The sequence below is a fragment of the Moschus berezovskii genome, chromosome 3 (assembly GCF_049115385.1).
Source record: "Moschus berezovskii isolate FMDL1 chromosome 3, NW_MosBer_1.0, whole genome shotgun sequence".
Taxonomy (NCBI): Eukaryota; Metazoa; Chordata; class Mammalia; order Artiodactyla; family Moschidae; genus Moschus; species Moschus berezovskii.
Window position 1 is genome coordinate 126,654,874 of NC_142462.1, and position 14,552 is coordinate 126,669,425.

Genomic DNA, 14,552 nt, shown 5'->3' on the forward strand with positions numbered 1-14,552 from the left:
CGTCCGTTAGCCAGGCGCCCTCCCCCGCTCTCGCCTCTGCTCAGCGCGTCGGCGCCCCGCCCGCCGTCCGCTCGCGGCTCTCGCGTCGGCCGCCCGCCCCCATCACCCCGCCCCCGGCCCCCGCCGGCGTCCGGCCCCGGGCGCGCTCAGCCCGCCGTCCGTCCGTCCGCGCTCCCGAGCAGCGCGCCGGGCGCGGGGCGGCGGTGGCGTGTGATGACGTCATATGGGCCGCCCGCCCGCGATTGGCCGCGGCCGCCTCACCAGACCCCGGGCGGACGCGCGCGCGGGCGGGGCGGGGCGCGCGGAAGCCACGCCCCCGGGCGGCGGGCCGGGCGCGGCCACGTGACGCGGAGCCCCGCCGCCCGCCTTATAAGCGGCGCGGAGCGCGGGCCGCCGCGGGCCCGACTTCAGGCGGTCTGGGCCGGTACGCTCTTCCGCGCCCGTCCTCCCTCGGCGAGCCCGCAGGCGGGCGCCCCTCGGCCAGGTACGCGGGGCGCGGCGAGGGCGGCGCGGTGGGGGCTCCGGGGCGGGCCGGGCTGGGATGTCCGGGTGCCGATCCCTCCACTCCAGGCAGCCGCCCCTCTAGGCCGCCTTCCTCTGGGGGTCCCTCGGGCCTGGGCGCCAGCCCTGACCCCAGCCCCGGTCCCTGCGCGGGGGCCCAGCACTCCCGACCCCCAGGTGCGCTCTGCCGGTGCGCCTCCCGGACCGCGAGGACCCCGGCAACTTGTCCTGGGGCAACCTGCCCCAGGTCCTGCCTGGCTGAGTCCGCCTCCTGCAGACGGACGGGGTCTGGAAAACTTATGGACTGGACGGGCCAGAACTTCAGGGCTTCTGTTGGAGGGGCGTCGTGGCGGGAGCGCAACGCTCAGGTGCACCTAATCTGCCTACCTGCCGCGGAAAGCAGTCTGTGCATCTGCCTGGCCCGGGCTGTGGGCAGGGTCCTTGCAGCTGCTCCCCAGCCCGGGGCACCTGCCCCGTGTGACTAACTCCCGGAGGGCTTTGGGGGTTTTCCTGGACCTGCTGGTGGTGAACCAGAGTAGAGCCCTCTTTCTTGAGTGGGCCTCCTGGACCCGATCTCCTTTGGAAGTGAACTTGATCAGGGTTCCGCCTCCACGCCCCCTTTTCGTTCTAGGAAAGTCTGCAGGCGGGTGGCTCATGCCCAGACTGGACGATCACCTCTGGAGAGGTCCCTGCACCAAGGGCACGAAGCACAGAAGCCACCTGAGGGCCAGCGCCAGAGGGCTGGTGGCCAAAGCGGGAGAGATGATCAACTCCTCGGGGTCAGGCCCCTCTCTGCTGGCTGCCCACGGCGCCCCAGGCACTGACCCCGCTCATGGGCCTCAGAGTGCTGATGTGGGGGGCCAGGGCAGCAGCAGCCACGTCAACAGCTGGCATCACCACTTGGTGCAGAGGAGCCTGGTGCTGTTCTCGGTGGGGGTGGTCCTGGCCTTGGTGCTCAACCTCCTGCAGGTCCAGAGGAATGTCACCCTGTTCCCGGACGAGGTCATCGCCACCATCTTCTCCTCTGCCTGGTGGGTTCCTCCGTGCTGCGGGACGGCAGCGGGTGAGTAGACACTGCAGAGGTCTGTCGGCTTAGGAAGCGTGTTCAGCCTCTGAGAACCGTTTATTTGAGAATGGAGCCGTCCACAGAGGGGCGGTGTGCCTCTCCGGGGAACGTCTAGAGGAGAAGGAGCGAGAGGCAGGAGCCCCGATGCCAGGACTCTGAATGCCGGTGATGGGGATCAGGCGGGGAGGTGATTGGCTGTTCCTCACCCGTGCCAGGCTGACCGAGGTCCTTCCCTCTTTCTGATCTGGCCCTGAGGACAGTGTTGAGGGGCCCACAGCTGTCACCCTGAGCGAGTGGCGCCATTGGCCACCGGCGGAACTGGTGAGCTGAGGAACTGCCACGCGATTGGCTGGCCCTGGGAACACGCTACCCACCGGGCAACCGAAAACAAACCGTCACATGGGCGAGTGGGCAGAGCTGCCCCAGTGGCCTCCCGCACTTCCTTTTTCAGGATGGCCCCGTGAAGGTGCCAAAGCCAGGCCTCCCCCACAAAAACAGAAAACAACGCCAGGGGCCGGGGATGAAGGAAAACAAATGTCTTATTCAGAGTTTAGCTTTTAGTGCACCTGGCCAGCCACAGAACCTGACCCAGAGTCTGCAGTCTTAACAGACTAGACAGATGGACTGTGTCTCTGAGTAAAATTTATTGGTCATCTGGCTGGTTTTAGGAAAAAATGCTTAGGACTTCTCTGGTCACCCAGCATTCACTGTGGCCTAAGGTCTGCTGGTGGTTGAAGTGCAGTGAGCAGCCTGCCCCTGGCGGGCATCCTGGGCTGGTGGGCAGGACAGGTGTGAACCTCGGTGACTAGGCCGGCTCCTGTCTGCTCCGTGGCTGGCATTTATGGACTGTTTTATATGCTTTGCTTCCCCTGGTCCTTACGAGACTCTGCTGCAGCTCCATTTCACAGACGTGGGAAGCACAAGGGGACCCACCGAGCAGCAGGCCCGCATCCGTAGCTGGGTGTGTCCCCTGCACTGAGAACGCAGTGCCTTGTCAGCAGCCTCCCTTAGAGCAGGGGGGAGGCCCCAGGCTGGAGTGGGAACCCTCGGGGGAGGGGTGCTGCGGGGAGAAGGCTCTCACCGTTCTCAGGAAGGTGGGCTCCTGCTCTGTTTTCTGAGCCCTGTCGGTATTGCCCTTTCACTATTAAGGCTCCTTTCTGGGCACTAGACCTAAGGTGCACTTCCATTTTTTCATTCTCTTGTGATACAATAGTTTCTTTGACTGGAGCAGTTGATCTCAAAACCATTGAACCATTTGGTTTAGGCTTTATTTGTAACAGAAGCTTCAAGGAATTCCAGGGATATCTGATACATGATGTCTGGTACCCTAGCTGCATTTTTTAAGCCATCAGTCAGGAGCGTAAAGGGAAAATTCCATAGTATATTTTCACCTACTTGAATCTGAAAGGCTAAGATTAAGATAAAGTGACTTAACTGATAGAACTGTTTGGGTTCCATCTTTCAAGACTCCAAAATTATGGGAATTCCCTGGCAGTCTAGTGGTTAGGACTTGATGCTTTCACTGTGGTGGTCCAGGTTCAATCCCTGGTCAGGGAACTAAGATCCCACAAACTATGCCCTGTGGGTCTCCACCCACCCTAAAAAAGGTCCAAAATCAGAACTTGATAAAATGTATTATTGAAACTGTTCCATCAACTCTTGGGCTGAGGCTGTGTTCCTTGTTTCTCTGTTCGGGACCTGAACTGGGTCCTTCTTCTCGCGGGACGCCATGTGCACCGAGCATGCCTCTCCAGCCTCAGTACCCGGCTGACTTCACCTGGCCTGGTCCCTCTTGCTTTGGCGTTTTCCACTTTACTTTGCCCCGGAACACTGAGCCTTCCCCCATCTAAACCCTCTGGGAACTCTCAGGCTTTAAGTCCTATGTCTGTGAAAACGGTTCCAGACTACACAGCTGCTCCTCCTGCACCCTCTGGTTACGTGATCCTCATCCTTTTACACCCGAGGGGACAAACGCGAGCGCCAGGTTCCAGCAGGGTGAGCGGGGGGTGAGGCCATGTTTCCCGTGCTCTGCCCCTGGTTCGGGGCCTGGATGCAGGGACGGTGGGGCGAGGTTGTCCTGTGCACTGACCCTTGGCGAGGGCACACAGCGCACACGCAGGTCTCCTGCATAAAACGTTGCAGCCCCTTAACCGTCAGGGGCAGGGCCGCCCTCTGGGAACGTGGCACAGTCGGGTCAACACAGGGGTGCTGGGCCTGGGTGGTGTCAGAATGGGTGCCATGGCCTCCGGGCCCCGCAGATGCTCCTCTCACTGGGCCAGGGAGGAGCAGGGAGGCCCCCTGCAGAAGTGTGGGGGTGCTACCCACATGGATGATTAAACCCCCCGGCTCCATTCCTTCTATAGGTCAAGCCAGACAGCCGCAGTTTTATTAAAAATTGTACAAACTGACGTGGATTTTTTGGTTTGTATTGAAGGAGAACAAAGATGTAATGTTAGTTTAAAAACAAAAGATGTACAGTTAGTTTAAGTGTCTGATGGCGGGTAAATCTAGGAAGGGGATGGTTTGGATAGTGCACTGATCATCCCCGCGTGGTGGTCGCGTCGTCTGCCAGTGTGCTCAGACCCCGCCGTCTTGTCTGCTCCCGCAGCTGTGGTCGGCCTTCTGTACCCCTGCATCGACAGTCGCCTTGGGGAGCCGCACAAGTTCAAGCGTGAGTGGGCCAGCGTGATGCGCTGCGTGGCCGTCTTCGTTGGCATCAACCACGCCAGTGCTGTATCCTTCCAGAGCAGCCTCTTGACCATCACTGTAAATGGGCGTCTGTCGCGTCCTGGGCCAGCTGAACCGTCCTCTTACAAGTATGATTTCAAACCACGTTGCTCAGCTTCCTCTTGGCAGAGCTTTTGAAATGGTCCTGAAAAGTCCTTTCAGTTCATTTCAGGCAACAGTTAAAATGACCCTGTGAACAGAGTGGATGTCTTTCTATTCTGTCCCTTTCCTGGTCACTGCCTGTTGGGTCCTCGGAGCTCGTCTGGTAAATTCCCTGTGCGTTTCCGCCTCCCACCCTCCCACGGTGCAGGCCTGGTTCCTGTGGTGTGGTGAGAAGTAGCGAGAGCTTCACTCTTGGCCGACCCGCCCAGAGGGCAGAGCAGAAGCCTGTCTGCTTCTCCGCCCTCCCCGGTCATGACCAGGGAAGGCCCAGGGCTGACAGCGGAGGTGGCCTCAGGAATAGGGCTCCCAGTGGAGGTTACCTTCAAGATCAGGTTCTGGCATCCACCAGTGGGCTGCCTGGCAAAAAACACAGTGCAGTTTTCAGGAAGATGGGCCATGGTTTACCAGGTTTCAAGAGATTTATGGTTTCTTTCTCACAGTGAGATTATGTTTTTAAATTCTGGAGAAAGCTGTTTTTAGAGTTTCTGCTGCTTAAATCCGCTCTACCCTGATTTTAATGATCAGAATGTCGAGAAAAGGTATTAGAAGAGAGCCTGGCTCTGACGAATTTGTTCTGTCCCCAGTTGATAAAGCAGTGTTGTGAAGGAGGCCAGCTGTGTCCCCATCAGCTGTGACCGTGTCATGTTGAATGCCATTCCAATGAGATGCCTCCTTGCAAACACAGAGTAAAGACTGTGCCCGCTCAGTTCAAACTGCTAATAAGAACAGGAAGTAAAAGTGGGACTGTGGGTGGCTTACTAGAATATAGCTTTGTGGTTGAAATGAATCCAAGCAGGAGTTTATGCATAGCTTTTAGGACATTGATGGGTAAAGTCAAGTTTTCAATGCAGGGATCCCAGAGGCGCCCCAGGTCATCCTGATCAAGTAGCCTTGTGTCCAGCGCATGCTCCCTGCAGCTCACCCGGCAGCTTCTGTGGCTGGAGAACCGGGTGGTGCACACGTGTAGACCCCGGGGCTCGCTTGTGTGTCTTTGACTGTGTTAGAATTCCACTTTTCCTTAACTTTGCATCACCAGAAACTGGATTTTGCCAATAACGTTCAGCTCTCCTTGACATTAGCAGCGCTGTCTCTGGGCCTCTGGTGGACATTTGACCGTTCAAGAAGTGGCCTGGGGCTGGGCATCACCATCGCCTTCCTCGCCACCCTGATCACACAGCTGCTGGTGTACAACGGAGTCTATCAGTAAGCACGTGCTCTCAAGTGTCCCCTCTGTCTGGAAGCGGTCACTCTACTTTTACTCAGAATACCCACGAGTGGAGATGCCGTGTTCTGTTTGTAATTACACAAAATGAGCTTAGACATGAAATCTTCAAAAGCGCCACTTATTGTTGGTTCACATAAAAATGCACTGTCTGTAATTTAAGGAAAACCAAGCCATGGTGGGGAGAAGGCAATGGCAAGCCACTCCAGTACTCTTGCCTAGAAAATCCCATGGACGGAGGAGCCTGGTAGGCTGCAGTCCGTGGGGTCGCTAAGGGTTGGACACAACTGAGCGACTTCCCTTTCACTTTTCACTTTCACACATTGGAGAAGGAAATGGCAACCCACTCCAGTGTTCTTGCCTGGAGAATCCCAGGGACGGGGGAGCCTGGTGGGCTTCCGTCTATGGGGTCACACAGAGTCGGACGCGACTGAAGTGACTTAGCAGCAGCAGCAGCAAGCCATGGTGGAGAGCTTTGCATTGTTCTTCAGTCTCTTAAACTGTGTCCAAGTCTTTGTGACCCACGCTGGGCTGTAGCAGACCAGGCTTCCTTGTCTTCCACCATCTCCTGGAGCTTGCTCAAACTCATGTGCATCGAGTCAGTGATGCCATCCAACCATCTCATCCTCTGCTACACCCTTCTCCTGCCCTCAGTCTTCCCAAGCATCAGGGTCTTTTCCAAAGAGCTGGCTCTTTGCATTAGGGGGCCACGGCGGGCGGTGAGCATAGGGTCACCTGTTAACGTGGCTGGTGTGCTGTGTCCCTGCCCACTGTGCGGGGCTCACGTCTGCCTTTCTCTCCAGGTACACGTCCCCGGATTTCCTCTACATCCGCTCCTGGCTGCCCTGCATCTTCTTCTCGGGAGGCGTGACTGTGGGAAACATTGGACGACAGCTGGCCATGGTACGTAAAGTTGTCACATTGGCACCTGATGGTAGCTTTCAGCTTGATCAGCTTGGTTTGCCTAAGACGTTATCATTTGTGTCAATAAATGTATAGTCAGGAGCAACGGTTATTCAGATAAGCATGTGTTTTAAAAAAGGCACATCCCCAGGTCCTTCTTTGCTAACTTGTAAAGGTTCAGGGGTTTGTAAGCTCACAGTGAGAGCTGCAGGGGAACCAGAGCCCTCCTCACATGACGGATGCTGCCAGCGGCTTTTCTGAACTGCCTCTCCTGTAATAAATGGCCGAGACGAGTTACAGAAATGGCTAACTGAATGATTTATGATGAGTTTCCTCCCCGGCTTCATGGTGTGGGTACAGCCAATGCCGTGCTAGGGGAAGGGTGCCACGCCAGCCCCATGAGAGTGCAGGTGGGGCTGGGGGGGCGCTGAGTGTCCCTGGGTGGGTGGACTCCAGCCTGGACCCTGTCTGAGGATTAAAGGGAGAGACACTGAGCCCCAGACGGAGCCGTTTCCCCAGAGCCAGAAAGGCAGACACAGTCAGGATACCTTGGCAGTTCTGTTTGGGAGTGAAAGATCACGACACTTGAGCACTTTGACGAAGGAGCATGCAACATGGTCATTTAACTGTTTTGAGTGGACTTCAACTCGAAGGCTTAAATGAATTTTAAAAAGAAAAGGAAACTAGAGTCTTCTAAGCGCCTTTTCTCTCAGACACACGCTGGGACTTCCTTAGAAACTTGTCTTGGTCCCTCATGCTTTTTTTAAAAAAAGAGGACGTTTATTTGTGCCCGCTGAGCCTGGCTTGGGAGCCGCCTGCTTGGCTGTTTGACAGGAATGGAAGTAATTTAAAAAGGGGAATTTGTGATGTGTCGCATTGGCTCCTGAGTCCACGCCATCCTTCCCTCACCCCGACCCTTGTGATCGTCTGGACCCGCCGCCAAAACAAAACTGATGACAGTTTGCCTCTGGACCCTTGTGAGCATGCACGGCCCTGCCCTGCGACCACAGCCTCGCCACCTCTGTGCTGACCCCCGCGGCCCCTGCTGGTTCTGGGGAGAGGGAGGCAGCTGCATGCTCGCCATCTGCCTGGAGACGTTCATTTCGGTGGTTTTTAGTTAGGGTTCTTAGTAAGGCTTTTCAGATGAGGTTGTCTTCAGCTCCTGTGACTTTTCATGGAGTTAAAATTGACAACATTCCACCAGCTGGTTATTACTTCGTGAGGAGGGGCAGATGCTGTCATATGTTCTGATGGAGGCTTTTTTTGAATGCGTTTTGTCAGTAAGCGTCCTTTCGGTGGAGGCAGACACTGCACACTGTGCCCAGGTTCGTAAACCGGAAATGGTTGGAGGGAGGCGCACAGGAGCGGCATGGCCACCGTCGGCAGCGACACTCACTGAAGGTGCTGTTAGCAGCTGTCCTTCCGTCCTTGTCTTGCTGCTGCTGTTCAGTCGCTCAGTCGTGTCCGACTCTTTGCGACCCCGTGGACTGCAGCACGCCAGGCCTCCCTGTCCATCACCAACTCCCAGAGCTTGGTCAAACCCTTGTCCATTGAGTCAGTGATGCCGTCCAACCATCTCATCCTCTGTCTCCCCTTCTCCTCCTGCCCTCAATCTTTCCCAGCTTCAGGGTCTTTTCCAGTGAGGTGGCTCTTTGCATCAGGTGGCCAAAGGATTGGAGCTTCAGCTTCAGCATCAGTCCTTCAGTGAATAACCAGGGTAGATTTCCTTTAGGATGGACTGGTTTGTTGTAGACATTTTCATTTTTTTGAAAAGATGAGTGAAAGTTTTAAACAGACTTTAAGATAACTGGCATAATTGTAATTCCCCTTTCTTAAGGTGTTTCTTTTTTACTCGTCAAAGTTGGGGACAGTCTTATCTTTGGATGTTACTGTTGTGTCTTGAAACTGGAAGAGGCTGGTGCGCATCGCAGTCATCAAAGGGAAAGAGCCCCTGCCCCCACGGTCTCTGAGTCCAGCCCTGCTGTCTTTCCTCCATGCACATTTATTTATGTGTGTATTTGGCCATGCCTCACGGCTTGTGGCATGTTAGTCCCCAACAGGGCCTGGACCCCGGTCCCACCAGGGTGAGCTGCTGATGGGGAGACCGGTAGACCCCTCAGACGTGTGAAGCCGGAGGGGCAGTCACAGCTGGTTTTACGGAGGCCCTCTCTGCTGCCAGCCTTTCCAGGGAGGGCAAGAGCAAAGCCCCTTTCCCCAAGTCCCCAGACCCCAGCAGAGGACACGGTCCGCGTGATCACAGGCAGGGCAGTCACGGCTTGGGTCGCAGCCGTGTTTCTGGCAGTCGGGGAGAGAATGGGAGAAGGTTACTTCTGTTACAACTACTTGGGACCCAGGAGTGAGGCACGGGGCTCAGATGGTCTTAAAGGGCGGCCGCTTGGACTGGCAGAGGCAGGCAGTAGTGAGGAGCCGTGTTGGTAGGGGCAGGCGGGGGAGTGCTCTGCAGGAGCAAAGTGGCCACTTCTGACAAGTAGGTGGTTAGGGTTATTTTCTCTTTTGCAGTTTTAAAGTTTACCATTGTTCTGCAATTGACCCTTGAAAAACAGGTGGGTTAGGGGCACCAACTCTCCAAGAAGTTGAAAATCTGAGTGTATTGGATGAATCCTATATTGACAGATAGAGCCAACCAGGGACCGTGTTGAAAAGACGCACCTAAGTGAAGCCTTGCTCTCAAACCCTCATTGTTCAAGGGCCAGCTGTACTTGGTAACCGCAGCACTGGCGTGTGTACAGGAGCTCATGGCCGTGGTCTCTGCAGTGGACAGGCCTGTCAGCTGTGTCCTGCGGAGGTTGTCCACGGGGCGGTCACTGCAGGACGGTGGCCCTCTGCCTTTGCACAGCACTGTCTGTGCACTGGGAGCAGAGCCTTGGCCCTGGGTTGTGGGTGACAGGAAGGCAGAGAATCGGTACCCCCACCCCCTGCACAGCCCCCAGACCCTCATACCCACCGCGGCCTCCCCTCCCCGTCTTCTGTTTGTCTCTTCCATCCTTCAGGGCGTCTGTGAATGAAGCGATGTGAAAGTCACTCAGATATATCTGACGCTTTGGGACCAGAACACTGGCGTGGGCAGCCTTTCCCTTCTCTAGGGAGTATCCCCAACCCAGGGATCGAACACAGGTCTCCCACATCTCAGGTGGATTCTTTACCAACTGAGCCCCAAGGGAAGCCCAAGAATACTGGAGTGGGTAGCTTATCCCTTCTCCAGCAGATCTTCCTGACCCAGGAATCAAACCAGGTCTCCTGCATTGCAGGCCAATTCTTTACCAACTATGGTTTACGAGCTATCAGGGAAGCCCTCTGTAAATGACTCTCCCCTGAAAGCAGTAGGGAATCTTAAAAAGCCCCCCTTTGTCTGGCAGGAATCACACAGCCTTCACAGCCTATCAGTTGACCTCTGAACCTGACACCGACCCCTTCTCTTCACAAATACTCCATCCACTTCAGCCTTTCTTGCCATCTCTGGGATGGCAGACCGCCTTTTCGCAATGTGCTGTTGTTGCAGGAGCAAAAAGATAAGTGAGTGAAGCCAGAATTGTATTTTTCATGAGACTAGAATTGGAAGTGTAGGAAGTTATATTTGCTTCAAATTGCATCAGGGCTGAAGAACAAAAAATATAATAAGGTTTGTCTTAGAAATCTGTGACCACCCATGAATTGACCGTCCCTGCCGGAAGCACCTTCTGCTTTCCCCAGCACCCGGCAGCCAATGGCTGTGATGGGCTGGAGTAGGGGCATGGCCTTTGCCCTCTGCCCCTGCCTGACCACCCACCGTCCAGTCCCGATCTCCCGGAGAAGTGCTCAGGGCCGGGCATGGAGGCTCATGCCCCCTAGCGCACTGGGGTATGCACCCTGACGGCTTGGGTTTGTGTCTCTATGGGGTCTCAGAGCTCATCCTGGACAGCACGGCACCTCGCTAGACTCTCTTGCCCAAGTCTTTAAAAAGAGCAAGTTGAACATTTTTTTTTAAAGAAAGAGTTCGAATACTTTAACCAGGTTTTTATTTTCTATCTTCAAAGAAAGGGTAAAAAACTAACAGCTACTGTGTGAAGGTGAGCTTACTCTTCGTTTAGAATTTGAAAGCTGACTTCCAACCCAGGAAAGGACTCGGTGCCTTAGAAATGGGGTCAGTCGGCACCTCGATGACGGTCCTGTTCGCATGTCCATGGCCACCGTCCTCGCTTTCAGAGCAGCCTCCCTGCGGCCATTGGACAGAGGATACTTCTGAGACGTAGTCCAGTGGCAGCATTTCAGGATGAATTTTTGGTTTCAAACATCTCCAAGTGAGGCTTTGTAGTGGAACGTGATTTGAGCGCAGAAGACAAAGGGCTGAAGGCGTTGACCCGAGGTGGGTGCCGTCAGCGCGGGGCCAGGGTGCCCGCGTCCAGTGTGGCGTGCCCGCAGCCCGCCCCTCCCGTCCGCTCGGTTCTGCCCTTAGCGCGCTTCCTGGCTGGGCCGGCGTGCCCCGGAGCCACAGGCTGGCCTTGCGCGTGTGTTCAGGGCTTCACATAGTGTTTCCGGTGTGGTATTTGTTGTCCGCCTGTGTGTTTAAACGGGAGTCTGTAGTGTTATTTTATTGAGTTTGTATCTGTTGTTTGCAGATGAAAGTCTCTTCTCAGCAAAAGTAAGGCTTCCCACTGCTGTGAGAGGAGTGTGGCCCCGTTCCCAGAGCCCAGGCCCTGGACGCCAGGTCTCCAGTGCACCCTTCCCCAGAGGCGCAGTGTGCCTCTCCCGCCTGCGATGCGGCGGCTCCTGGCCATCGCAGCGGTGGTGCTGTCAGGGGCTGATGCCCAGTGGCACTTGGCCAAGCCCTGCGGCGGCGGTGTGGGGGCAGGACAGTCAGCCCACTTTGGAGATGGGGGTCGGAGCCCAGGAGGCCGAGTGCCTGGCATCTGGTGCAGAGCGGGCTGGCCCATGGGGCTCACTCTCAGCAGGGATCAGGGTGGACACGCGGGGGCCCCGGCTCTGGCAGGAGGAGGCGGAGGGCTCTCGTCACACAGCCCCGTGACCTTGGGAAGGTCAGCCTCTGGTTTCGGACCTGCTCCTCCAGTGGGGTGTCCGTCCTCAGTTGAGGACTCACCAGGCTGGGTCCAGATGGCGGCCACAAGTGCGGGGTGCCCTCCCCGGGTGTCTGCTCTGGTCAGTGAGGAGACGTGCGTAGACACGGCTTCTGGGCGCGGTGCTGCCTCCCGTCCTGCCTGCTACACCCCCAGCCCTGCCTGAGCGGGACAGACAGGGTCTGCTGATCGGTGGCTCCCAGCCCAGGGCCCGAGGGCATTGCCGTGGGGCTGGTGGAGCCCGCCTGCCACCCTGTGTTTCTAATCTCCAGCCTCGCCTCCGGCGCAAAGGAATTCTTCATCTCTCATTTTGTAGGGTCCGCTTAGATTGCTGATTAAAACACACACATGTCCAGCGCTCACGACCTCTTTTTTTCTGTTTCTCCACATAGGGTGTCCCCGAAAAGCCACACAGCGATTGAATCTTCAGACCCACAGATCCTGAAGAGTGGCAAGGTTTGGGAAGAAAATCTGACGCTGGGTAGTGACGAAGACTGTCTCTTTTCCTCAGTAATCTTTTCAGATGGGGCTGACTGTACCAGTGATGTACCAGTGACTCCGGGAAAACACTTCACCTGTTTCAGAGCAGCAGAGCCGGTGGATGGCCGCTGGTGTTGAGACGGCACCTTGTGGCACGGTGTCGGGCCCACGTCCACCCGGGGGCACCATGAGCAGGCCGGCCGGGCACCGGGTCCCGAGGACTGTTTCCCGTGTTATTAAATGCCAAGTTGCCATATTTCCTAGCCTCAAACTAAAGCCTAACTACCAGCTCTGGTTTCGCATCAGCGCCCCGGGGATGGCTCGATGGTGCTTACAAAGATGAAGTGTGGTAAAATAGGAATATTACTCATCCAAAAGAGTTTAAAAATAGGGCTGTGTTGTGAAAAAAAAGAAGACAGTGGTGGCAGCAGCGCAGGGTGGCCATGCCGGGCAAGTGGGCACGGTGTGCCCTCGGTGCCTGTGTGGGGCGCCGCGCAGACAATCTTGCAGAGAGGAGGCAGTGAGTGGGAGGTCGTGGCTCTGCGCTGCAATGGGTTGGACTTTCCACCCCAGTATTCAGAGTTTGCCCGGAATCCACGTCGTCTCAAAGGGGGCACCTTGCATTTTGTTTGATACTTGGGAAGAAGAGACAGCTTTTTCCCCACAGCCCTATGGGATTTGCAATCTGTGATTGCCTTGTAAAGAGAAGAGTGCATACGTCACTGCATTAAACATTCGGTGTTTCTAAATACTCAAAAGACGTGGTGAGCACAATGTATTCATTTAATGGCATAGACCATGTTGGGCCCAGTTTGCAAGTCCTGGGTCTTCAACTTCAAGTGCAATGTATAGGAAAACCAATCTGAGCCTTGTATTCTCTCTCAATATTTATTATTATTCTTTTTAAACGTACGAGATGCTGAAGAGGGTTCTCCATTTCAGTGCTGCACGGAGGCAAGATTCAGCAATAATTTCTCTTCAGTCGTGAAGTTACTTTGTTGTCATGCCCTCCCGCTGAGCCCCCGTCCTTTGAAATACTCCCAGTTTGGGGGGTTTAGTAAACTTGCAATTTTTACTTACAAATTCATCCTTTCTGTATTTTGCAATTTAAAACATTTTGGTTGTTTTGAATCCTGTGAATGTGGCTCGATGGTAAGATTCCTCTGGCAGCCGGCAGTCAGGGGGCTGGGGACGTGGGAGCCCCTGCCGGCAGCCGTGACCTCTGCGCATCCCTGGCTCCTCTCACCCAATGGTCCCCGTCTCAGTTTGCTTTTGTTTGAAGGAGAATATCCTGGAGTAAATTTTAGGTTACTGTAGCGACTTTGTTTTAGAGGAATTTTGTTTAAAAGAAAATAGGACCCTTCTGAACTTTGCAATGACCCCCTTACGACATTTTCCGAAAACGAAAACCATCAGCTATGCGAAAAGATTTTTCAATGAGAATTCAGCGTTTTTGTGAAAAAAACAGAAATTATTAGATGAAAGCAGTTATTGAATCTTTCCAACATACTTGATCATGCACAGTGAGTGTTTTTCTCTCTTAAACTGGAAATAAATCTATGTCTGTTAGAAGCAGTGCAGCCAAAAGGTGTGAATCTGAGGAATTTCATTGCCAATATTTTCTAGCAAGTATATGAACCAAAGTCATTTGAGTTTGTGAAAATGTTAAATAGTATGAGCAGAATTTGCACTATACCAGATTGGAACATCGAGTGAGATTCACATTCATACTAAGTTTTCAGCATTGTGTTCTTTTGCATTCATTTTTTTACTTTTATTAAAGGTTCAAAACCAACCATTGGATTTATGGGTTTTTCTTTTAAAGGGAGGAGGGGGAATTCCCTCTGTAGGATAGTCACATTTGGGATGGAAGAGTATTTTATAGCTTTCCAAAATTTACTAAGTTGCCACACAGTCTCTTTGGAAAAATATTTTTTCCTCATGGTGGAAATGGACGCGTTTAACCTCCCGCCCCGCCCTCTGATGCTGGGAAGTGGGATGTCCTCTCCACCCTGCCCACCCCCCAGGAATGCTGTCCTCCGTCTTGAAGTGAGAGGGCCCTTCTCCCCGTCCTAGGACACGGGTGTCTGGGCACCCAGGCAAAGGGCAAAGGGAGCCTCCAGGCCACTAACAGCCAGTAGTGCGTCCAGGGGCCTCGTGAGGGCCCATGTGGCAGAGGTCCGCCGTCCCCGGCGCCTGCTGGACGGGTCACCCCAGACGCGCTGCCAGGGCTGGGTGCTGGGTTGGACAAGAATCAGAACTGGCCTCAGAGGCTCTCGTCCCAGGGTGAGAAATACAGACCCCCGGGCCAGGCTGGCGAGAGAGGTGAGTGTGATGGAAATGACAAGTCAGAGAAGGGCGTGGCGCTGCTGCCTTTTTAAAGAAGCAACAGCTGTGCAGTTGGGCACCTGGAGCAGCC

At 55.0% G+C, this 14,552-nt stretch overlaps 1 protein-coding gene across 1 annotated transcript; it reads left to right on the forward strand.

Annotated features, from left to right (window-relative positions):
• Positions 1-328: 328 nt before the first annotated feature.
• INSIG1 (insulin induced gene 1) lies at positions 329-12,213 on the forward strand. The gene is made up of 6 exons (XM_055421632.2): positions 329-484; positions 1,133-1,564; positions 4,176-4,300; positions 5,493-5,659; positions 6,482-6,581; positions 12,046-12,213. Exons 2-6 carry the CDS (start codon positions 1,156-1,158, stop codon positions 12,073-12,075), a joined length of 831 nt encoding a protein of 276 aa, XP_055277607.1. The 5' UTR covers positions 329-484; positions 1,133-1,155; the 3' UTR covers positions 12,076-12,213.
• Positions 12,214-14,552: the final 2,339 nt, after the last annotated feature.